The following is a 27098-nucleotide window of genomic DNA, read 5'->3' on the forward strand; positions in this document are numbered from 1 at the left end:
AAACAAAATAGGTCTATTTTGTTCCTTCATTACTGTATATTTTATTTGACTATTTTCAGGAGGGAAAAAAAATCAGAAGACTGACCAAAAGCCTCACACAACTTGAAAGTGGGTTCTTTACTTTAAAGCATTTTCATATTATTGATGTCAAAAGGGCCTCAAATAATCCCCTCAGCGTGGCCTGGTTTCCCGACTTGGCACCTGAAGAAAAGCAAGGTCTAGGTATGCTAAGTAACTGGCTTCCAGTCCTCCGTGTGCTGATGGGGGAGCTTGGTCAGAAATCTAGATTTCCTGCTTATAAGCAAATGCATTTTCTTCCAGTGCTACAGCAAGCATGGCTTGTCCCTGACTTCCCGAGAGCAGTCCCAATGTTAGATAGGTTGTCCCTCTTGCCCCCATAAGCACTACTGTGATAATTCCAATATTTCAGCATCCAAACTCTAGTTCCCATGGCCCTGATCCTGGACATGGCATAAAAACTCCTTGTTGGACCCCGAGTTCTGATTTCTTGGCTTGGAAAATATGTTTGCATTATGATACCAACAAACTTGCCCTTAAACTGACTTTTTAAACTTACCTCCACCACCAGGTAAGAGACTCACTAATCGGAGAGACAGACGGATGTGAAAAGAACAACCACATGTGACTTATGAGACTAAGTAGGTGGGGTGCTCTCGGGGTCTCTCCAGGTTTATTCCTGGGGAAGCAGCAGGTCCTTCCGCCGGGACACTTGGCATAATTTGGCTCAAAGGGGATGGAGTAGAAAACCCTGGTTTATGGACCAGGGTCGTTCCTGCAGAGAGGCAGTGAGCTTGCTGCACCGCTGGATTCCAGCAGGAAGCACTGGCTGGTCTGTTACCTTGGTAATCTGCGTTGTGGTGGTGCTGCTGGTGGTCTCAGAGGTGATGGTCTGAGCTGTCAGCAAGACTCCTGGGTCCAAGTCCCCATTGCTCTCATCAGTCTACAGAGGGAAGGAAGCACAACCCGTCATTATGCCTCAAAGGAAGCCTGGTGGGCAAATGCAGGATGCAGTTTTGCTCTTTAGCTGTCCATTCTAAACCAAACCCCCCGATTCCTTTACAGTGATCTCTCAATAAATCAGATTTTAAAAAATACCCTGGCAACACTGCTCCCTATAAAAAGGTTGGAGGGGCCCCGTTTCCCGTAGCACCGGGTCAGCAATAAGGGCAGGTCAGAAAGAGGAGGCAGGGTGTAGCCGTAGGTTCAACAAGAGTAACAGTCACTACGCACTGCCACATCTTTCTGATGCTCACAGCTCTATGAAGCAATTCAAAGGGCGAGGTCTATACTCCCAGGTAAGAAAACTCAGGCTCACAGAGGGAATGACCTGCCCACAAACTCAAAACTAGTGAGTGGCAGTTGTCCTCTCTACAGATCTGGAGCTCTTTATACACAGCACCCAGAACGGAAAGGGGCAGGCCCCTGGTTCCTGAGGCATGGGTGGGTTCTGAATCCTAGGGAGAGCTTTCCAGAAAGGCCCGGGAAAGGCCAGGGAACCTCAGGCTATCTTCTTTGAAGATGGAGATGGGAGACTAGAACAATGAGGTAGGAAATGTCCATTTAAGGCAACTTGTAAGGAGATATAGCCACTATCTCAAAGACATTTCTGATAACAACTCTGTTATTGAAATGGATCCTCCTTATTATAGGAGGGATTTAAAAGTATTCAGGCCCTGGCTGGGTAGCTCAGTTGGTTAGAGCATCGTCCCAATATGCCAAGTTTGTAGGTTCAATCTCTAGTCAGGGCACATACAAGAAGTAACCGATGAATGCATAAATAAGTGGGACAACACATCGATATTTCTCTCCTTCTCCCCCCCCTCTACATTTAAAAAAAAAAAAGTATTCAAAATACAGTTCATCTATATGGAGAACAGGGCTGGGCTACTTCTTGTTTCTCTGGAGCTCACCACATTATGAGAAAGACAAACATTTTATGACCAGGCTGAGAAAGGACATTAGCAAAAAGGAAGAGGGATGCTTGGTAGGGGCCAAACTCAACTTGATGAAAAGTTAGGGCCTTTAGACTCAGATGGCTGATTAACCCACAATCATTATGGAAACAAACAAGACCAGGAAGATGGAGGCTGCCTAGAGCAACATGCTTTTCAGATGATAATGATCTAAAATACCTGCTACTGGCATTGCACATTGTCTCAGAAAGGAATTTAGAGAATAGCAATTATTTTCACAAAAAATCCTGAAGCAAACATGTGTTAGGCCACTATCTTTCTTTGCCACTTTATACAAGTCATCTGTATTATAAGCAGAGGCCTCCAACCTTTTTATGAGTAGGACTACATTTTATTAAGGACTACATTTTATTGAGATATGGGGTGGGGGATCAGGTGGAGGAAGGAGAAGAATTCCTAGCTGGGTTCCCTTCCAAGGAGGAATTTAGACAAGACAAAGAGAAGGAACGTGGTCATGCCACCTAAGTCACACACATGGCAGTACCATGCTGGGTGTATTACTGGCTAGTTTGCTGATACTTTCTTTAGCCCAGACCCTCTTATCTACCTTAGCTTCAGACTTAACTAATATTTACTGCACTCCTACTATGTGCCAAGCACATAATGCAACTGTTACCTCATACACTTGAGTAGGTCCTGTTATACACTCACTGTATATAGTGAAGAAAACTGATGTCCAGAGAGGTGAGGTAACTGGCCACAGTCTACAGTTCATGAGCATTTGAAATGAGGCTTAAAGCACGAAGCTTAAAGACTGAGGTTTGGGTCCCAGTTCAAATAACTGAGCAAGTTAGTCTGACTCCTCTGAGTTTTAGTTTCCCATTTATAACAGGTAATACTGTAGTAAGTGCTCTGTTTCCACCAGAGCATTGTTTTGAAGGTCAAAAGAGATTACAGAAATAATTTTATAAATTGTTATATGAATATAAATTTGCATGCCAGGAGAGCTAAACCTTTTTATTTTTTAAATTGATTTTTAGAGCGAGAGGAAGGGAGAGGGAGAGGGAGGGAGGGAAGAAGGAAGGGAGGAAGGAAGGGAGAGAGGAGAGAGGAAGGAAGGGAGGTGGGGAGGGAGGGAGGGAGACAGAAACATTAATTGGCTTCCTTCTGCGCACACGCCCAGACTAGGAATCAAGCCAGATCCTGGGCATTTGCCCTGGCCGGGAATTGATCTGGCAATTGCTCGGTGCACATACTGATGCCCAACCAACACCTGAGCCACGCCGGCCAGGGTGGGTAAACCTTTTTAAAGAGCTCCTCCTCTACTAAACCTGTGACTTTTTTTCTGCCTTCCCTTGAACCCCTTACTCCTCCGTTTCTGTCTCTGAAGGAGGTGGAAGACAGAGGAGACATGGTTAGGATTTCCCACTTACACGCTTCCCACATCAGGCTTCTCTTCTTTGATCCTCTTACCAATGTTTCCTCACACGGTACTGTGGCTCTGACAGTTGCTCATAAAGGTAAACACCCATTTATCCTGTGACTCGGCAATTCCACTCTGAGGTGTTTACCCAAGATAAGTGAAAACATATGTCCACAGAAAGACTTGCACACAAAGGTTTATAGCAGCTTTATTCAAATTTGCCCCAAACTGTAATCAACTCAAATGTCCATCAACAAATAAAAGGATAAACAAATTGTGGTAGATTCACCCAATGGAATCTATTCAACAATAAAAAACAGTGAACTATGGATTCATATGACATGGATGAGCCTGAAAAACATGTTCAGACACAAAAGTGTACTATTTCATACTCTATTTATTTGAAGTCCAAGAACAACTAAGCTATGATGATAGAAATCAGAATAGTTGCCGAAACCGGTTTGGCTCAGTGGATAGAGCGTCGGCCTGCGGACTGAGGGGTCCCAGGTTCGATTCCGGTCAAGGGCATGTACCTGGGTTGCGGGCATATCCCCAGTGGGAGATGTGCAGTCGGCAGCTGATCAATGTTTCTCTCTCATCGATGTTTCTAACTCTCTCTCTCCCTTCCTCTCTGTAAAAAATCAATAAAATATATTAAAAAAAAAAAAAGAAAGAAAGAAATCAGAATAGTTGCTGAAACCGGTTTGGCTCAGTGGATAGAGCGTCGGCCTGCGGACTGAAAGGTCCCAGGTTCAATTCCGGTCAAGGGCATGTACCTGGGTTGCAGGCACATCCCCAGTAGGAGATGTGCAGGAGGCGGCTGATCGATGTTTCTCTCCCATCAATGTTTCTAACTCTCTATCTCTCTCCCTTCCTCTCTGTATAAAATCAATAAAATATATTAAAAAAAAAAAGAAATCAGAATAGTTGCTAGAGGGGTAGGGACTGACTAGAAAAGTTATAAAGAAAGGAGTGATGGAAATGTTCTATATCCCAAATATGTCTTGGTTACACAGGTATATGTTTATCAAAGCCAATCAAATGCAACACTTAAAATCTGTGCATTTCACTGGATGTAAATTTGACCTCATGCGCACACACATGCACATATACACAAACAGTAAAACCCTATTCTGGCTCCCTATCTCCTCTCACCCTGTTTCCCAACATGTAGAATTGTAGAAGAATAACAAAAAGATTCCTGGGCTTACTTGGCTGGCAATAAAGTAAAAATAGAAGTAGAAATACTTGTAACAAATAAATAATTATAATAGCCAAAAAGTATCTGGTGCTTATGTACAAGGTACGTTTTTCTACAGATTATTCACACCGTTTTTGCACTGTGCTTTTTCATTTATCAGTTTATCACATAGTCTATTCCCATCAGAAGCTTCTAAAAATAGCTGCCTAGACTTACCTTCATTGAATGTACCATAATTTATTTAACCTGTTTCCCACTGATGGACCTTTAGGTTGTTTCCATGGTAGTGACAACGTAAAGAGCTCCCTCCCATAAGCAAGTAATTCTTTCCTACATCCTCTGGCTAATTGTGTGCACAATCTTAAAGTCATTTCCTATTCCTTCCTTTTAGTCCCCTTCACTGCCAAGTCCTATTCATTCTCTCTCTCTCTCTCACATGTCCTCAGGCTACACTTCAGTTCCTCACCAGCATCTCCCCACACCTGCTTTAGTCACATTCCTGTCTCCAGGCGCTCCCCTACTTCAACATATGCAGCACACAGCTTTAGGAATCATCTTCCAAAATTGTTGCTTTCATTATGCCACTTTATCACCACTATTAAAAAACTTCAAGCGACCTCTCATTATTTACCAAACTCAAGTTCCACGCTCCAGACCACAAGAAAGAGAAGGGGCCGCGTTCTAACATTACATGCCTGTGAAAGCACTAAGCACTTTACAGACGTCGTTTCACTTAGTCCTCCCCCAGATCCTGCAATGAGCGATCCAGCTAGTCATCCTGCAGGCCGTGGCCAAAATGTCACCTCCTCAGAGAGGGTTTCCCGAATGACTACTCCAGCCCCAAAGTAGCAACCTTTCATGTTAACTCAGATTGTTTAACTATTTTAGTTTCTTTATAGCACGTATTACTGTCTGAAATTTATATATTTATTTGTTGTTTTATTGTCTGTCTCTCCTGATCAAATGTGAGTTCCGGAGGATATGGCCAGTGTTTACCTGTACACTGCTTTGGCCTAATAAATAAATGCTCAAGAAATATTTAGCCCTGGCTGGAGTGGTTCAGTTGGTTGAGCATTGTCCTGTGCAGGGAAAGGTTGCCAGTTTGATTCCTAGTCAGGGCACATGCCCAGATTTTAGGTTCAGTCTCGGTTGGGATGCGTGTGGGAGGCAGTTGATCAATGTTTCTCTCTCTCTGAAATCAATAAAATAAAAAATAAAAAAAGAAACAAGCAATGAATGCATAAATAAGTGAAATGACAACCTGTCTCTCTCTCTCTCTCTCTCTCTCTCTCTCTCTCTCTCTCTCTCTCTCCCCAAAAAATCAATAAATTTTTTTTTCTTAATATATTTTATTGATTTTTTACAGAGAGGAAGGGAGAGAGATAGAGAGTCAGAAACATCGATGAGAGAGAAACATCGATCAGCTGCCTCCTGCACATCTCCCACTGGGGATATGCCCGCAACCCAGGTACATGCCCTTGACCGGAATTGAACCCGGGACCTCTCAGTCCGCAGGCCGATGCTCTATCCACTGAGCCAAACTGGTTTCGGCCAAAAAATCAATAAATTTTAAAACATATTTTTGAAAGAGAAATATTTATTGCCTACGATCATGGAAGCCCCTGTGAGTGGGGTCAGTGGGAGTGGTGGACTATACAGTGTGGCTGCAATACATAAATGAATGAATTAACAGCTTGGTTTATAGAGGGTTTCTTACTGTTGGCTCCTGTGAATTAAAAAAAGAAAAATAATTCAATATAAGCAACCCTAGCTCATTCAAATTGCCAATAATAAAAGAGAAAGTTTATTAAAAGTAGGACATAAATGGAATTTTAAATACTTAAATTCTTATGTGATGTTAAATTTAATTTAATTGCACTAATAGGTTATAATTATTATAGCTGTTGCTAATTTCTGCTTTCAGGCATGGTGCTCAAGTCAATTCCATGCAGTACAATGTTTTATAAAATCTTCCTAACAAAATCATGAAGTAGATACAGGCACAAACATCATGTGGACTAGAGGAGGGGATGGGCAGGGCAGCAAGGCTCAGAGATATTCTGTTATTTGCTTAAGTTAACAAGTGGAGAAGCCAGGACCTGAACTCAGGTTTGTTTGACCCAAAGCTCATGTTCTTTTTTTAAAAAAAATATATTTTAATGATTTTTATAGAGAGGAAGGGAGAGGGATAGAGAGTCAGAAACATCTACAAGAGAGGAGCATCAATCAGCTGCCTCCTGCACACCCCCTACTGGGGATGTGTCTGCAACCAAGGTACATGCCCTTGACCGGAATCGGACCTGGGACCCTTCAGTCCTCAGCCCAACGCTCTATCCAGTGAGCCAAACCCGTCAGGGCAAACTCATGTCCTTAACCACTACACTAGACTCCCTTCACTAAGTGAACAGGGTGGATATCAGCAATCAGATCCAAGACAATTTTGATTTTATAAAGTATGTCGGTTCATTCTTAGATCAGTGATCTCTACTAAAAAGAACGGCCCCAGAAAAGCCTAGTGTTAATTGGAGTAAATAATTGGAAACCATGTGAACAAAGGCTATTTACTGTGTCTACTCAGCCTTTGCCCCTGAGACGTTAACCGCGTCCTACCTGAGCGGCCTCGTAGGTGATGGTCTTGGTCTCGGTGTGGACAATAGGGACGTCTTTGGTTGGGATCTCGCTTTTCGCGGCATTGGCCGTGTCTGAGATGGTGACGGTCTGAGTCTTCACCAGAGGAGGCTGTGAAGCAGTAAAGACACAGTTACCAGAATCTTCTGAAGGCTGTGGGGAATTAATCTTCTGACATTGATCTGATCAAAGTGACAGCTCTAATCAAGCAAAAGCCTAGCTCAATCTCTGCCCAAGACTTGGACACTACTCCAAAGTAGCGCTGACAAGGTGTCAAATCATGAGGGATATTAAAGAACAGCATTACTGCAATCACTTTCATATGCTTAATGGAAAGTTATAAGATCAGACAATTATGGCTGGTGATATAAAACACTTCAGACTGACCTTCAGAATTTGAAAATAAAACTATCTGCCAAATAGCAGTCACTTTTGTTGTCCTTGTGACCGTACCATTAAAAAAACCCAGCCACATTTTCTCCAATAAGTTCAAGTGGTACATGAAACAGCAGTGGCATTGAAATGCATTACCCTGAAATTCATTAATTTCTTTCAAATCAATGTCAGACATTCACTTTGGAGTAATTGAGAAGAAACAATATTTGGAAAACTGGAAAGAAAATAATCACTTTTACCACCACCTGGTGATTAATCTCAGAATTTCAGAAGAATGAACATTAGTGGAATATCAAAGGCTTCTTGTCCATCAGTTCACCTTCCCCAAGACTATAAATCACCCTACAACTACCATTTGACTGTGATACAGTTATGTGGCCACCCACCTTAGCATAGAAGATTAGTGCCTATGATCATGGAAGCCCCTGTGAGTGGGGTCAGTGGGAGTAGTGGGCTGTACAGTGTGGCTGCAATACATAAATAAATTTTGGGAGCCTGAAATCTCATAATAAAATCAGTTACACCTTCTAATTAGGAGTATTTGAGTTTTTTGAGCATGGTATCAGAACACTGTAGGTTCCTCATCATGTAAGTCTCAGAAATTCATCTCTTTACATTGCCCACACTTGAGCAAGGAAAAGAGAAACACACACCAGCTTCATAAAGGCAAACAGATGGAGTTCACCCTCAAAAGTCTTGTTAAATCATCAAGGGAGAAAGCATTTCATGGAGTTAATTCCCCTGACTAAATTTCTTTATAGTCATCAAGGGCTTCAATTTTATTCTGTGATTTTGAGAAAAGCAGACAGACTACTACCCTCATTACCATCACCATCACCACCACCACCACCACCACCACCACCACCTCCACCTCCTCTACAGAACAGATTCTGGCCCTCTCCCAAAGTGAGTCATTAGACCTGCATCATTAAATCAGTTACTACCTGGAAACTTCGAATGAGGGTGGGGAACTGGTTACCCACACAAGAGTCAGCAAATGATCCATTTTGCTTTCCAAGTGGCTCTCCTGGTGTAACATGTTCTTCACTACTCTCTGCCTTTTTTTCACCAAGTTGCAGCTGAGAGGAGGCTGGTGATACTGAGAGCTTTAAGGCACTGGCCTGTTCCTCCACTCCTATACATTCCCCACTTGGGCCTCCTGGCATTTCCTTAATATCAAGATGGCCAGCAGCCCCCTGCTCCTTCTCTTCTGTTTCCTTGCTGCTTATGGAGAGGGAGCCAAAGTCAAAGCTTTGTGGAGACTCCGCGGGGGTAGTCATTTGGCTCTTACTAGGAATTACTGAATGCTCGGGGCCCTCCCATTCAGAGTCAGGGTTGGTAGATGGCCCCTTTGTCACGGCAGCCGCCTCCTCTGTGCGAATGCCATTTATATTCTACAAATGAATGAACACATACAAAAGCAAGAAGATTAGGAATAAATGGGGAATATAGTAAACTCTGAGAATCAACAATGATTTTTAAGAGGCCTCAAAAATATTAATATTAATACTAATATAAACTAATAATCTTAGCTCATGAGGTAGTCAAAGGAAGAATTAAGCAGCTTAAGCAGTTCCAGCCTTATTTGGGTCATGATTCTAAAAGTCTGTTAATCTGAGAAGTAATTTCGATGTCCCTAGCCCTGTACCAAGCACTTTGTATTATTTTGGTCTTTCCTGTATAACATACTCTCATACTTAAAGGAGTTAGTTACTTTGCCATTCCTAAATACCCAACTCATTACTAGACACAGGAACAATGCAACCTAAGAGTCAATCAAACCATATTCTTGAGGAGCCTGATCAAGTTGAAAAATGTTTCATATCTCCAAGCCATATATATCATCATATTAGCATCTAATGCAGAAACTGAAATCTAGACTTCCGTTGGCAGTGATATAAAAGTTGAGTTCATCTGGCACAGGCTTAATTCAATTATTGCCATGAATTCAATGTAATATCAAAAGTAGTGAAACATTTCTGTGTAAATAAAATAAAAGTGACCCAGCAGCTGAGGTCATTTCTTCACAGATGAATGACTAACATCGGCAACCCCTAAGGGAAATGAATCCTGGAAACACAGAGTTCCCTCTAAGGCTAAACGCCTCACATCCCGGGAAAACAGATCTAAAATAAGTACTTTCAAGAGAATGTGAATGAGAAGAAAATGCCACAGTAGGCCTATTCCTAAAGTTTAAAGAAAGGTACTGAAGGTGGAAGAGAAGGAGTTCACACTAGTAAGAAAAGAACGAGTCATTTGAAAAATGAACAAACAATCTAACAGAAGCCAAATGTCATGGGAAGTAACATATTCAAATACTCTCCAGAAAGCTGTAAATATGCCACTTGGGCCTGAAAATCTAGTAAGGGCAATTTACCATATTACATACCACATAGGAACTGGATCCCAGACAGGCTCTCTTAAGAAGGTGTTTCTGAACTAAATGACATATGCTTGGACCAGCGTACACATTTTAGTACCCACATCACTGCTGCTCCTTTACTTGTAAACCAGCCTACATTGTGATATTGTGATGAACATAAACCAGCACTCTGTTAAGGCAAGAAAAGAGGCAGTGTACCAAGAACTTGAGGCCACTTTTCTTCTAAGCCATCTTTTTTATTATTATTATTGATTTCAGAGAGGGAGAGGGAGAAAAAGAAAAAGATAGAAACATCAATGATGAGAGAGGAACATGATCGGCTGCCTCCTGCATGCCCCCTAATGAGGATTGAGCCTACAACCTGGGCATGTGCCCTTGACCGGAATTGAACCCGGGACCCTTCAGTCGGCAGGCTGATGCTCTACCCACTGAGCCAAACCAGCCAGGGCTCTTCTAAGCCATCTTAAAACAAGAGCAATCACAGTTTCGATTAGGCAGGTCTTTTGCTGACTATTATAAATTGACTAAGGACATTAAAAAATTGAATTGAGAAATGACCATGCAAACTGTCTCTGTCAGGAGATAAAACAGAGATATATAAAATATCTTGCTAAGGTATATGATTTCATCATACTCAAAATGAGGATAATTCTCAATTTGACTTATAGGTTTCTGAGGATCAAATACAATAAACTAAATGAAAGCACTTTGTAAACTCTCAAGTATCATATAGATTCACTTAATTCACTCAACATTATCTGAGCACTTATAATATGCTAGGGTCGGGGGACACTAGAATGAACTTGTAATATTATAAACATACTAGAGGACCGGTGCACCAGTGGGGTCCCTCGGCCCGGCCTGTGCTCTTGCAATCTGGGACCCCTTGGGGTATGCCAGAGAGCCGGTTTTAGAACGATCCCCGCAGGCCAGGCTGAGGGACCCCATCGATGCACAAATCCATGCACCAGGCCTCTAGTATGCATATAAGATCTTTGGTTAATCTCTTTCCGCCCTCTCCCCTGCCCCCTTCCCTCTGAGATTCATTAGTCTGTTCCATGTTTCCATGCCTGCGGTTTCTGCTCCTGCGTTGAGAGTCTGCCCCCCTGGTGGCCAGTGCGCATCATAGCTACGCACTGATGACCAGCCAGTTGGCTGGTCACTTAGGCTTTTATATCTATAGACTAGAGGTCTGATGCACGAAATTCATGCAAGGGCCTTGGCCCCAGCCCCTGCCCACCACCGCCATGGCCAGGGGTCTCTGCCGCTTCTGCCTTGGCCCCCGCCTGCTGCGGCTTTGTCTGGAAGGACATCTGGTCTAATTAGCATATTACGCTTTTATTATTATAGATTGTACTTTCTAAGGCACTTATCCTACCATTTCTTTGGGGTTACACAAGCTGATATAGAGAAATCAAGAAATAGATTAGCCCTAACCGGTTTGGCTCAGTGGATGGAGCATCAGCCTGTGGACTGAAAGGTCCCAGGTTCGATTCCAGCTAAGGGCATGTACCTTGGTTGTGGGCACATCCCCAGTAGGAGGCGTGCAGGAGGCAGCTGATTGATGTTTCTCTCTCATCGATGTTTCCAACTCTCTATCCCTCTCCCTTCCTCTCTGTGAAAAATCAATAAAATATATTTATAAAAAGAAATAGATTAGCTGATAATAAACAAATAGGCTTTCTCAAATTGCTACATGCTAGCTCTGTGAATGGCACATCCAAACCTATATACATGGAGAGGAACTTTATGGCTTTTCCATATATATACATTTACAACTGAGAAGGCTAATTAATAACCAGGAAAATATCTAGATAATCAATCAAGTAAGAGACAATTTTATACCAGTCTACTCAAGTGATAAGTGGTGGTCTGTCATCAAGAAGCCATTTATGAATTAAACGTTGTGTAGGCCAGCACCACCTGGCCCAAAGTTGCCTACTGCTGAGTAAAATTAGATCAATCATTTTTTTCAAAGTACAGACAGAGGAGACCACAGGTAAAAGCTGTAGTCACAGTAATATCAATTCAACAAATATTTACTGATCACCTAATATGTGTTAGTCATTGGAAGGAAAGGAAAACTGATAACAGTTGAGCTAAATTGCCACTTACAGCATTCTCACGTAAGTCAAATCCACCTCTCCAGTTGGCTCTGTTGTCCAGATCTCTTGGACAACACAACCAACAACTTACTGGACATCCTCCCAGGCATATGGAATGCAATATGCCCCAAATTAAACTCATCTCTGCTGCCGTCTGGACCTGTCACCCCAACCTCCTCCATCATTTCTATTACGCTGGTAGACAGCACCATCATTCATCCAGTCCTCCATGCTAGAACCCTGAGAACCATCTTCAATGCCTTTCTTACACTCATCACCACCTCCCACAGATTACATCAGCAAGTCATTCTATTCCACTTTAACGTCTCCCTTACCTACCTGCTTGTTTCGATCCCCACATTTACTATCTTCATTCAGGCTCTTATAATGCCTCACCTGGCTTACTACTCATGCATTAAACAGTGTTTCTTCTTACCTTCTTTCTTATCTAAAACCTTCCTTAAATACACCCTCTATTCTTCTGCTAAAATGTTATTTCTAAAAAAGAAACATTGAAAATTCCATTTTGCAGTTTAAAACCCTTCAGTGGTTCTTCATTGCCTTCTGGTTAAAGTCCAGACCCTTTAGTAAGACAGAAAATACTTTAAAATATGACTCCTACCTCTCTCTCCATCTTCACCCTGCTACACCTCCACACACATCCTTCTCTCCATTAATTCAAAATTATTTGCAGTTTCTAGAACAGAGCATGCTTTCTTTGGCCTCTGTGCCTTTGTAAGTACTGTCAACACCCTTCCTTCTACCTGGAAGTCCATGCTCAGCTCAAGGGTCAGTTCTTCTGAACGTTCCATCCTGGCTGCCTAGAGCAGGGGTCCTCAAACTTTTTAAACGGGGCCAGTTCACTGTCCCTCAGACCGTTGGAGGGCCGGACTATAGTTTAAAAAAAAACTATGAACAAATTCCTATGCACACTGCACATATCTTATTTTTAAGTAAAAAAAACAAAACGGGAACAAATACAATATTTGTATTTGTATGTGGCCGGCGGGCCGTAGTTTGAGAAACCCTGGCCTAGAGTATGTTTAGATACCATTCCTCTTTTGATCCCATTGTACTCTGTCATTAATGCTTTAGTCATCAGTCTTTTCCATTAGACTATGAGCTCCTTGGGGGATAAGTACTTACTATATTACTTAGCTATATTACTATGTACTCTCTTGTACAGTTTTTAGAACCTAATAGATGTTAAGTAAAAACTTGTTGAAAGTATACAATATCCAGACTTGAGAACTTCTGCTTCGCCTTGTGCTATGCAAAAACTGAAAAGGTATGTTTAGAAAGAACATAAAATATGAGCTATTGTCTAGTCCAGCATTTTATCTCCTACATCAGTAAAATAAGAGGAAAACTAACATTATTACATGTTCACCATGTGCCAGTCAAACATGTTTCCTCATTTAATTTTTCAGCTCACTATGAGGTGGGTCACTATCTCTATTTTATAGATGAAGAGATGGAGAGGTAGCAACTTAGAACTAGTAAGTGATGGAGCTAGGATTTAAACTCAAATCAGTCTGGTTCTAAAGTCCATTTCTTTTCATGGTACCAGAAATCATTTCAAGTAGGACCAAAGGATAAATCCATCAAACCTGACTATACTTTTGAGAAATACAAAGGTTATCCAAAGTCTGCTTATCAAAGTTTGATTTTAGTGGCCAACACTATTCTCTCTCTCTTTCTTTCTTTTTCTCTCACATAAAGGGTTTATATTAAATATTTTAAGGATAGGATAGAGTTACATCATAATTATAAAAATCACTTACAAAATTAAAGATTTATATTGCGTATACTTCTAAATGGAGAGAACAGGGAACTCTCTACACATTGTATAAAATTAGCCGAGACCGGTTTGGCTCAGTGGCTAGAGTGTCAGCCTGCGGACTGAAAGGTCCCAGGTTCGATTCCGGTCAAGGGCATGTACCTGGGTTGCAGGCACATCCCCATAGGAGATGTGCAGGAGGCAGCTGATCGATGTTTCTCCCTCATCGATGTTTCTAACTCTGTATCTCTCTCCCTTCCTCTCTGTAAAACATCAGTAAGATATATTTTTAAAAAATTAAAATTAAAAAATGAGCCTGCTGGGTCAGTGGTTGAGCATTGACCCATAAACCAAGAGGGTATGGGTTTGGTTCCCAGTGAGGGTACATGCCGGGTTTTGGGCTCAATCCCCAGTACGGGATGTGCATGGGGCAGCCGACTGATGTTCTCTCATTGATGTTTCTATCTATCCTCCTTCCTCTCTCTCTGATCACCTAATATGTGTCAGTCACACATATCTCTAAAAAAATCAATAAAAACCTATTTGTAAAAAATGAATTCAAGCTTAAAAGATGAGGTCATTACCTAATTTTAAGATGCAAACACGAAGACCTCTGATGTACACATTCGTTCAAACTGCACTACAATGATAGAAAATACAAAAAAGCGCAGCATTTCCAAGGAACCACACACATTTCGAACATAATTATTTGTTCCCGTTTTTCTTTGGAGAACTTTCATTTTTTTAAATATATTTTTATTGATTTCATAGAGGAAGGGAGAGGGAGAGAGAGATAGAAACATCATTGATGAGAGAGAATCATTGACTGACCGCCTTCTGCACACCCCCTACTGGGGATCGAGCCCGCAACCTGGGCATGTGGCTTTGGTTGAAATCGAACCTGGGACCCTTCAGTCCAAAGGCCAATGCTCTATCCACTGAGCCAAACCAGCTAGGGCTAAAACTTTCATTTTTAAAAAAGATGATCAGCTTAAGGATGTTTTCAGCCACTACAATCTGTGACCATCAAAACAGTCCTCTAATGGGTCCACATCATTCAGAGATTCAAGCCCAATCAGTTTGGGGTTTGGCACACAAAACAATAATAGGCATGCAATCTGGTTTGGAGGTAACGGTGGTTGTTCAAAGGTGTACAGTCCCTTCAAATGCCACATGTCACATACAACTGGAAAATCATCTTCTGTTGGCCCCGCGTTTGCTTCACAAGTGCACTTTATCCTATAACCACTGAAACAGCACAGTAAGCAAATATACAGACAACTGAAAACAAGTAAAAACAAAGATAAAAAACAAAAAAACCTAAATATCTTATTTTTAAATCTTTATTGTTGAAAGTACTATATATATCCCCCCTTGCCTCTAAATATCTTTAACATGCATTTTTCATTAGTTATATTCAACATTCTACTTAGAATAAAACAGGCAAAAAACATTTAAGCAAAAAAGAGAGAGAGGACTCATGGACATGGACAACAGTGTGGTGATTGTGGGATTGGGCGGGGGGGAGGGAGCTAGAGGTGGAAGAGGGCATAGAGAGGATAAATGGTAAAGGAAAAAAGAAAACAAATTAAATTTAAATAAATAGGTAGACAGATAGAAAGAACAATCGATCAATGGAGAAGGCTGAAAAGCCAGAATAAAAAGATTGAGGCAAAAAGAAGATATAAAATCTCTATGACATAACACTCAAAATTTGGAATATAACATCAGAGAGAAATTTTAACTGACAATGTTGTGCTTTTGGCTATGACCATCAGGAAGGACAACTGGGTTATATAAAACTCTGAACAACTGCAAATACCAAAGTGGCCTGGTAACTTTGAAGGGAACTTCTCAGGGACATGAATATATGACTGCATCTGAATCATCCACAATAACAGACAAAATTGAGACTTAATGTGATTCAAAGGTGCTAATTCAGATGGGGTATCTACAAGAAAAAAGATGCTACAATAGAAAGACCAGCTGCTTGTATAAAGTACTACAAGGCTAACTCGTTGGTTTCAAAAATATGAGGAGGGAATGTTACACAAGTATTTAATTGAGTAGGAACACTATTGATGGAAAATTCTTAATTTTACTTAAAAAGTCAATGGTTTCCACTATGTATGATAATTCAATATTTTCTTTGGTGGGGGGGGGGACAGAAGATCTTTTTTTTCTAAAAGCTTTCTCTTGAAAACTATTCAAAGGGATATATTTCAGGATTATCAAACTCCATGTATGTATATACTAGTACTTTGGGGAGTTATAAATTCCTCTTCTTGCCTTATTAGAGTTATCAGTAAGAGCAGGATATATTCCAAATATCAGTAAGAGCAGTATATGGTTGTTTTACAGTTGTTTTGCTGACATTTCATTAAATGCAATCCAGAGTTTTGTGTGTGTGTTTTTTCCCCAGTAAAAAACCCCCAAAACCACACAGACTATATAAAGCCATCCTTGAAGGATTTATATATTTGAAGAGACTATCAGAACAACTGCAGTTGTGCTTACAAAACTATCTTATCCTATTAGCATCACAATGAAAAGAAATCCTGAAAATCTTTCTAAATTTTGCTACATAAGGAAGAGCCATAAGTCTTTTTCTGGAAGGTCTATGTAGTGATTTCTGCTCCATACATGTGATCACTTGTCCCTGCTTAGTGAAGATCAACTTTACCTTTGGGTAACAATACAAAAACAAACCCTTTCTCTGTTAAAAGAAAGACAAGAGCCTGGTGTTGTCTTATTTTTATGTTTCTATATATTAAGATCCCGGGTAGGCAGATAAGTATGAAGTGAACAACAGAAGTATCACTGCCAACATTGCAATGTGATTTCGAGGAAGTATTTTCATCTCAGGACATGATTAGATGTTGGAATAAGGAAAGAAGGCAAAAATGCTAACTTCAAAGACCAAACCCTCCTCTCGATAATGTGATGTTTCATTTCTTATCCATTTAAAAATATTTTCTTATGTATATAATTATACACATGAAAAAGACCTTAAGGTATATTATACTAAAATATCACTAGTGGTAGGACTGCAAATAATTTCATTTCTTTCTTTGTTGTTGTTTTTTTCTGTACTTCCTAACCTTCCTAAAATAAATATGCATGACTTATTTTAAAAAATGTTATTACATTCTTTCCTTGTGTCGAGGGCTGACTTTCAATAGATCGCAGCGAGGGAGCTGCTCTGCTACGTACGAAACCCCGACCCAGAAGCAGGTCGTCTACGAATGGTTTATACATTCTTTCCTTATGCAAACTTTTATATCTGGTTTCATAATGATGTGATCTATTAAACCTGAAGAGCCTGGTAAACAATTTATATTTTGCTTAATGTTTCTGATTTAGAGATGGCAGGGATATTCTCAGGAATATGAATAAAAATATGGTTGTAGCTGTGATTTAATCCCTAAGTAAATGTCCTTATTAGATACCTGCTTCTGCAGCAGTGAAGACACTAAAAGAAAATTATTACTCTCTTGGCAAGTCATTATAGCAACAAGGAATATAAAATCTTAAAGATCCCCAAACTTCATCTGAACAATAACTCTAGATTAGTGATATTATAGATCAACACATCATTCTTCACTTCAGAATGGTCTCTCTCTCTCTCTCTCTCTCTCTCTCTCTCTCTCTCTCTCTTTCTCTCTCCTTCCCTCCCTCCCTCCCTCCTGCTGACACCTTGTTTTATTAAAATCAGGTATGAGGCATCAGAATGAATTGACCAAATTCAATAGATAGTGTTTCATTGTCATTTCAGAAGAGAAACCTTTTAGGTGATTTGGGGGTTAATCAGAGAAAGCAGTAATCCAATCTCTAGGATAGACTTAGTTAAATGAGGATACCGACAATATGTACAGATGGCAGTTAAATATGTTTACATAATAAACTCAGGGCCAAGTGGTGGTTGTGGCAATGGTGGAATCTTGGGGAAAAGGCAAACTTTTATCAGACCTGGTCTCTATGCTTAATTACAGTGTCTTATTATGTTTCTGTGCATTCTCCAGTATTATAATGTTACTAGAAGCCCGGTGCATGAAATTCATGCACGGGTGCAGTCCCTAGGCCTGGCCAGCGATCAAAGCATGAGAATCTGGCGTGGAAGGGCAGGTCCCAGCTCACCTCTGGGCCCTGGGCAGCACCTGGGCCCCCGGGGTCCCATGCATCCCCCTCCGCCTGAGTCCCCATGCGGAGATGCGGTGAGCACAGCTGGACATCATGGGCCAGGGTGCAGCATGGGCCTCTGGGCTGCCCAGCGGCACTGCACAGAAGCGGGCAGGTAGTGGGTTCTCTCCCAGCCAGCCTCACAGACTGGCTCCTGCTGGCCCGGCTCACCCGAAAGAAGCTGTGTGGGTGCTTCCCTGGTGCGTGAGCCCTGGTGTCCCAGGGGAGGGTAGCAGGGGGAGTGAGAGCGAGCTCAACGGACACCCTGCATTCTCACCACACCTCTGTCCCCAAGTAGCCAGCGAGAGGTTGCACAGTACTCCACTGACGCCCACCATGTTCCGTGTTGCCCCCTGGTGGTCAGCGCATGTCATAGTGAGCAGTCGAACTCCCAGTCTCCCTGTTGAATGACTGCCTGAGGGGACAATTTGCATATTAGCCTTTTATTATATAGGATAAACACTGAAATAAACCAGTCAGCAATGTTACTGAGTCCAACACAAGCAGAATTATACAGTTGAGAGAAAAGTTTTGAAAGAAAGAAGAAAACACAGTCATGTCCATTATAAAGCTAGCTTCTAATAAGGGCCTTGGAATCACTATCTGTTTACGTTTTCAAAAAAAGCTTTCCCTCATACTCTATTCAATGTTTTCAAAGCTCTATCTTCAGAATATCTGTGCAAATTTTATCTTCATATATATGCATGTTCAAACAAACATTATAAGTAAATTAATAAATATGGGCTTTCTTGCTGAAATTATCCAAGACAAACTTTAAGGGAGGGCCATTAACGTGCTAAAGTAACATTTTATTTTTATCAAATTGACTAAACTGAGAAGTAGGAAACACAAATGATAATTGCAGAAAGAACTTTCATAGTCCAACCAGACCAAAATACAAATTCTTTCACTAAACTGCATAAATACCCTGGCTACCTTACTGAACCAACACCATCTTTAATGGTCTCAAACCCTATATTCCAAACAATAAGAGTTTCACATTTACATAAATACACTTAGGGACTCAGGTACAGAATACCAACAATACTTTCTTTGATGAAGAAGAAATAATTACTAGTGTTACACAATGTCATTTGTTTTGATGTCAGTGTTTTTGGCTTGTTTGCTTTTGGATCCCAAGCTAATTTTCTTCTGACCTTGTGCTTGAGGCTTGGTTTAATTAACAGGAATGTAAACTATTGATCTATCTAAATAGCCCCAATAAAAAGGAACTACTATTTTCTTCTAAAAAATTCAATTCTTTTTATTGAATGATTTTAACACTGGAACCAGATTATCTCCACGGGGGCCAAACAATAGCCCTGAGAACTTCTGTCTCAACAACAGGCAAGGCCTCATTTCTCATTCTCAACTTCTGGTTCCTACTGACTGAAAGAGATCCAATTTCAGTTTCTGGGAGATTCTGTGTGACTCAACCTGGGGAATTTAAGAGATAAAAGGAGTCCAGTATTAATTAATCAATTCATTAGTGGCTTCCAGATCTTGGAGAACCATTTTAAATGCCTACTTTTTTATAAAGCATTAGGGCAGTGGTTCTCAACCTTCTGGCTCTTTAAATACAGTTCCTCATGTTGTGACCCAACCATAAAATTATTTTTTTTCTTCCTTTTTTTAAATATATCTTATTGATTTTCCACAGAGAGGAAGGGAGAGAGACAGAGAGCCAGAAACATCGATGAGAGAGAAACATCGATCAGCTGCCTCCTGCACATCCCCCAACGGGGACGTGCTGCAACCCAGGCACATGCCCCCGACCGGAATCAAACCCGGGACCCTTTAGTCCGCAGGCCGACGCTCTATCCACTGAGCCAAACCGGCTCTGGCCATAAAATTATTTTTGTTGCTACTTCATAACTGTAATGTTGCTACTGTTATGAATCGTCATGTAAATATCTGATATGCAGGATGGTCTTAGGCGACCTGTGTGAAAGGGTCGTTCGACCGCCAAAGGGGTCGCGACTCACAGGTTGAGAACCGCTGCATTAGGGCATCACAAATTCCAACCTTCTCCTTAAGTCACTCTCTATAACTTCCACCACATTTTCATTTGGGGACAAAGTGACTTAGACAGCTGCAGAGTAAGAGGGAATGTCACTGGGCTGAAACACAGAAGACGTGGGGTCTAACTCCACTTCCCTCACTTAAAAGAGGCTTTTTCTTGAGCAGGTCTCTGAACCTCTCTGGGACTCAATTTTATCATATAAAGCAAGAACATCACTACCTACCTGATATGGCTATTGGGAAGGTTAATTGTGGAGAGTGCTCAAAATGACGTGCTAAGCTCTGATAAAAGTTTGCCTTTTCCCCAAGGTTCCACCATTGCCACAATCACCACATGGCCCTGAGTTTATCTGCCTTTGTACTATATTTCTTAGACTATTACTTTTTGCAAAGAAACATGAACCAGAGCAATAAAGCACCTAGTCCGTACATGGAAGGGTTTCCTGAGCACACTGAGTAGGCCACGCCTATGGATTGAACTGCAGCTGGAATTCCTTTCAGCTTAGCAAGTTCTCTGCCAGGTTCTCATACTAGCATTTTAGAGAACATGACCGGGCAGAATTTTGAAGAAATTGTGATAGAAAATAAGAATTTAAATAGGTACACTATGAGGATATTTAATAAATATTCCTGAGCCAAGATCCTTACAAAGAATAGTAGGTAGGCCATTTTCAATAATTTTGAGATATACACTGTCTGTTAAGAAACAAAATAAGGAGAACACTTCTGATTTATCACAAAACTTACAATCATTTTAAAGCTTAATAGATTTATTGCTGTTTCTAAGCCCAAAGCATATCTTTCTATGTTACTATCCACAGATGAATTTCCTGAAATTTAGTAACTTTTGTCTAAAAAGAGTCTGAAAGTGAGCTTACTACCTCTGTAGTCACTGACACAATGGAACCCTAAATCCACTACCTCTATTAAACTACCACTGGTTTTCACACTGTCTTCCATCTGTTTTGCCATTCTGTCAGTAAAGTGAGAGTCAGGACTGGCCTTGTGATGTCTCCCTTGTCTTTTCAATGACTCTGTGGCCCGTTGAGATGCAAATACCTCAGGGGAAGCTCATCCATTAAATTTTTATCAGTGTCTCTGGACCTTAGAAAAAGGGGGTTTGGGGATTCATTAGACATCTTAATAAGATTTGCATAATTTTTCCCATCCTCACCCAAGGATATGTTTATTGATTTGAGAAAAAGAGAGAGAGAGAGAGAGAGAGAGAGAGAGAGAGAGAGAGAGAGAGAGAGAGAGAGACACCGATGTGAGAAAGAAACATCATGGTTGCCTCCTCTACAAACTGTGACAGGATCAAACCCACAACCTGGTTATATCCCCTCCTGACCAGAAATGGAACCCACAACCTTTTGGTGTACAAGACGACGCTCTAACCATCTGAGCCACCCAGCCAGAGCTAAGATTTGTATAATTTTTGAAAATAAGTTTTGATATGAAAAAGGGAGTGAGCAGAAGGTGGCAGTAGGATTGAGGGGGAAGGGTGTGCACAGACACACAGACACCCACAGAGCACATTACCCTTGTTTTGCAAACCCAGTAAGAAATGCTTTGCACTGCAAGTGCCCACAGAACCAGCAGGAATCGAGGTTATCTTAGCACAGAAGGAAGATACCCAGCAGAAGAGTGGAGCTCCTGGTTCTTAACTAAAGTAAACAATAAACATTACAGTCACTTAAATTATCAAGAATATATTTAAATACCCCCAAATGCTCTGCAACATGCAAACTAAAAACGTACAATCCAATCCTGAAAGATCAGTTAATTGCGAGTGCTTTGTTTCTACATTCTTCTCTTTAACAAAACATGGCAAGTTTATCTCACTAAAGAATGCCTTAATTTAAATGCCTTGGGGAAAAGCTCTAAAAAATAAAACGTACGTCATATCAATATTTGTAATCTTATTTCTATTTTGAAAAATTAATAATAACAGTGTTTTTCTTGGTTGTATAATAATCACTAGAAACATTAACCTGGTGATTTTTAAAAATCTGTCAAGTTAAAACGAATGTTTTTAAATGGACACTTGCAATAAAAGATAAATCAGATGTGGTAATGCCTTCTTTTGTAAAAGCCATATATAAACAGCACATAAAGATGACAAGTCAAGCAGCAGTAGCCCATTCTTCAGCCAAAAAAGGAAAAAAATGAGGAAGAACAAAAATTACCAAAAGAAAAGCACCCGCTGGCCCCTGCCCCCCAAAGCCTCATAAATAACAGTTTGAGTACAGTTTTGGTGGAAAACTCAGGCCAACTGATGGTTTAAAAAAGGACATTAGAATCACAAACACTCAAGATGGGGATAAACTAACAACAGAGTAACCATGTGGCCAGCAAAAGATGGTTTAAAAATTCTCTATTTCCTCTCTAGTGTGCCGTTCTTTATCATGCAATACATTTCTCTTCATTCTAACTTTTATCACTTGGCTACACCCTCCCCCACTTAAAAAAAAAAAAGTTTGTATGTTATTGGTCCCCAGCTAGAAATACATTCTTGTAGAGATCACTAGCTTCTCCATGAAATTTGAGTCATTTTCATGGTCCATTGCTATTCTCTGGCATATAAAGATTACATCTAGATAAAGGAACTTATTTAGGAAGGTGTAGGCCTTAAATAAATCACCGTTGGTAAAACTGCTTATTATATGAAAATCACTCCATAATGCAGCCTTCACAAATGCCAGCAAATGGAATTTGCCAGTGATGTATTCTTCAAGCATAGTTTTTATAATTTACTAAGTAGTGCTGTTATTAGATTATCCCCAGAATTCATGAATGTAAAAGCAAATAGCTTCAAAATCAGTGTCTGATGCAAAATTTAACTATTAGGTAATAGAAAATTTTGCCTTGATACTGCACTCACCAGCAAAGGACTCCACAGATCAAATGAGTGTTCTCAAGCTTGAACAGAGCTACAGAAGTCAAAGTGATTGAGCAAATATTAAAGGTTATACTAAACATATCTAGGAGACCAGAAGCCTTTGGTTGGTCCATTTTATTTTATATACTTAGAAGGGTGGAGAGATGAAGATGGAGAGAAGGGGCTATAACCAGTGCAAAAACTCATTTAGTATGGAACACAAACATATTTGGCAGGGCTTCTCGGGAGTCCCAATTCCAAAAATGATAAAGCCATAATAAATAAGCATTTAAGAAAAATATTATGCCCCTATTTGATATCTAAAAAATAACATGATTCCATAGAACTAAATACAACAGAAAACTAGTAGATGCTAACTAGCTGTGCCTTCTCTTCCTGAAAAATCCTGTAATAAAGAAACGGCTTTCAACAAATTTCTAACAGGAATGTGGTTTTGGAGAAACACTACAAAATTTTTCTATTACTCAGACCTCCACGAGGTACTTACTTTGAGCTAGTAAATACTAGCAGACCACTTCAAAATGCAGTGTTGGTTTTAAGTAATCACCTGGATAATACAATAGAAGCTAGAACTGTGAGGAGAGAATAAGAGATAAGGTTTATCCAAGGTGAAGTAAGAGATCAGGTGGAATACATTCTGTTAATTCCACCTTCCAGGAGCAAGCTCTCCTCACACCCACATATCCACACCCACTCCACTCTTCACTCTTCAGTATGATCAGAGTGGCAATCCTGGCGGGTTAATAACTACTAATTTGTAGAGTGCTTTTATGAAATAACATCTGAAAGACAATCAGCATATTAAAAATGCTTCTAACAGATGTGACAATTACATGTATTATAGTGACTGATTAAGTTGGTTAGAAAAAGTTGTTTTAAAATGCTTGGTATAAATAAATCAAATGAGTTCCCAGCTGATTTAAAATATTCTGAGAACTGAACACAGGTCAATAGGTTATCTCTTTTTTAGGAGTGAGAAAAAGGTAATTACTGGGTCACCGACAAGAGTAAAAATATGTAAAACAGGAGAACTTTTCTGGAAAGACTGGCTGACAATATCTCTTGCGGATCCACTGAAGCAGAGGTTCCTTTTTCTTTTTTCTTTTGTAGAAGGTCTGTCTATGTATAGCATCACTGGCTCCTATTTCCCTTAATGACTAGTATCAACCAGAATCATATTTGCAACAAGATTTATTCATGATAAATTTACATATTAACAGAGCAAATAACGTGAGAAAAATATCAAAGAAATTGTTCCAAAAGAGAAGTTCTCAGCAGAGGCTTACATATATTGTTGAACTGCTAAATGGATAAACAGTTTATTCAACCGAGTATCAGAGCTCAAGAATCTTGGACCAAGAAACCGAAAAGAACATATTAGGGGTTTATTAGAAAGGACCTCCCAAAGCTAATTACAGATCAAGGAATCCTTCAGAACACAACCACGTCAATTTGGAAGCAAAGACACTTATGAAAGAATATAACTTCACTTTATTCTGACTAATTGGTAAATATTGCCTAATTAGGTTCTGAATGGAGAAATTCCTGTCAGAGAAATCTCTTTATTTTGAAAGAGGAACCCTTCTAAAAGGTTTTCCTAGATACCCAACCGCTTACATCACTAAGGTGTACCAAAAGTTGAGACTGAAAATAATTTCACTTTCTTTACCATGGTTTTTAGATAATGTCTAAAACTTGGCTAAAGAGAAGGTGAATTTGGGAATTGTTTATTCCTTAGGGGAAAATGGAGGTAGACCCTTAAAAAACAAAAAACAAACAAACACCAAAGGAGTTAGCTGGATTCATCACTGAATATGTTACAAAGGCAATATGTTAACAGAGAACAAAAATTTGGAAAACTGACAAAGGCAGGCATGCTGTGGTGGTTACAGATGTTTTAGATTATTGTTCAGGTGTACTCTGCCAGATAAACAGAAACAAATACCTTGTCTTTTGTTTTCCATTTCTAATCATAAACAAGATAAAAAATACCTCTACAAGGAATGAAGACAAGATTACAACTACAGCTCTTCAAAACAGTACAAGGGCAGAAAATGTAATTAGTCAATCTCTGGTTCTCAAGACCTATGCCAGAGGTCAGCAAACTACAGCCAGCAGGCCAAATCCAGCCCTCTCCTGGTTTCTGCAGGCTATGATCTAAGAATGGTTCTCTATTTTTAAATGATGGGGGAAAACAGAATAATATTTAATGACATGTAAAAATGATATGAAATTCAAACTTCAGTGTCTATATAAATAAAGTCTGATTAGAACACATTCATTTGTTTACTTATTGTGTATGCTGCTTTCACTCTCCAATGGCAAAATTTTGACAAGGACTATGTGGGCTGTAAAGTCTAAAAATATTTATTATTTGGTGCTTGACAGAAAAAGTTTGCCAACCCCTGGTCTATGTGATATATCTAAAACTCTTGCTATCACAAGAGTTTGACATATTTCATGTTTTTATATCATGTAAAACACACATGTATCAACTGCTCTCTGTAATGCATTTTTTGATAAATACAAGTTGTCAAATAATGAAGTTCTTTTTTGATATCACAATCCAAGATGAATTTATACACGCAGAAACATACCTGTCTTGATAATACGTTCTATAGTGAAAATAATTGATTATTACCTGTAGTAAAAGGATAAGAACTTTTAATTGAACCAAATTATAAGACATTTATTAGAGAGACTAACACCTATCACAGAGGTATATGTAGATTCTTTGAATAAACCAGGGGCCATCCTACTGAATTAACAAGAGACAGTGGCTTCTGGGTTGTATATGGGTTTCTGGGCTACCTGCATGTACTGACTGGACATACGGTGAAGAATTTGGCACACATCTGTGTCCCAATATAAGAAAGTCCAAGTGAAAAGTTAGAGTTGATCCATTACCATTTGTGACTAATCATTTAATTCAATTTAACAATTATCAGTTATTTGTTATACTATATCTGAGATACAGGGGTGATAGGCTGGCAAACAGAGATGAACAAAACAAGGACTCTCACCTTTGAGAATCTCAGTTTTGAGAAGACAGGCACAAACTAAAAGGTACAGATTAACAACATTTCAAAGTTTTATTATTTTTTTTCTGGTGGAGATCTAAATCATAATAAGAATGTTAAACAGAAAATAAGTTTCCATAATTTTATCAGATCACATTGGTATAAATCAGATCACTTGGGGTGTTAAGTATGTAAACGTTAGTCAGGCTGTCAGAGAAGCAAGCAAACTTAGATCTAAAAAAATAAATCCCAGGTGTCTGTGTTATCTATGAAGAAGCTGGGATTTACAGGAATTTCAAAATGTTCTTTTACAGAGGACAAGTCAATGGGTATGGACATAAAGCTAAATAAACCACAGGGAAGCAACCTATGGGCAACAGAGCCAGAAAGAGAAAGAGCTGCTAAAGCAAGGAATGCTAAAAAAGAAAGGAAGCAAGCAGAAGGAGGAAGACTGGGACAGATCTGGATATAAGATGGTAAGTTATCTGAGGGCAATAACTGTGACTAATTCCAACATGACAGTTACTTTTAACTATATAAAGAGCTTATAATGTGGAAGATAGAATGACTTTTATACAAAAATCAGAGATGTCCAAAGATGAAATGTGCTGTATCTTAGGAGATATTTAAACACAGGCTAGGAGACCACCTGATCTCTAAATCTCTAAATGATACTGTACAATAGAGTCAAGCATTGTAGGGGAGAGGAGTTGGGTCCTAAAATTCTGATAATCCTGCAATTCATTATCCTAGTGGGCCATGAATAAATGCATGGACAGCAGTAACCATGCCTTTCCTTGATTTTTATCCTCTGCATTTTGTTGAGATAGGATCCTACACATATCAAAGACTCTTTTTAAGAGACAATAGAAGAGAAAATGAGACTAAACTGCACCCTTTATTGATTTGGGGGGACCCACAAAGATAGTTGGGACTCTAAGCTTCCCCTAGCTCCTTTAATCTCTAAATGTTAGATTTATTCTATTATTTACCCCAAACAGAATTCTGACTATGATAAAGGGGAGGGTGCCGTCTAGGATATCGATCGCAAAAGATGAGAAAAGCACTAATAAAGCATGTTTCCTCAACAATCTGTCATTCTATACATTTAGTTAGGCTATTATTAAA

The 27098-nt window shown here is 39.8% G+C and overlaps 1 protein-coding gene across 2 annotated transcripts in view; it reads right to left on the reverse strand.

Moving 5' to 3' along the window:
- The window catches only part of EPB41 (erythrocyte membrane protein band 4.1), a 164156-nt gene that overhangs the window by 6029 nt on the left and 131029 nt on the right, over window positions 1-27098 (reverse strand). Inside the window, exons 19-21 of one of the 2 annotated variants that reach the window (XM_081087828.1) lie at window positions 8527-8976; window positions 7169-7297; window positions 860-961 (exon numbers count right to left, since the gene is read on the reverse strand). In XM_081087828.1, the coding sequence (XP_080943954.1) occupies window positions 860-961; window positions 7169-7297; window positions 8527-8976 (681 nt within the window). The remainder of the gene's footprint in view (window positions 1-859; window positions 962-7168; window positions 7298-8526; window positions 8977-27098) is intronic. The other variant, XM_081087827.1, reaches the window with a different exon arrangement.

Source organism: Myotis nattereri (assembly GCF_964212035.1).
Source record: "Myotis nattereri genome assembly, chromosome: 3".
Lineage (NCBI taxonomy): Eukaryota > Metazoa > Chordata > Mammalia > Chiroptera > Vespertilionidae > Myotis > Myotis nattereri.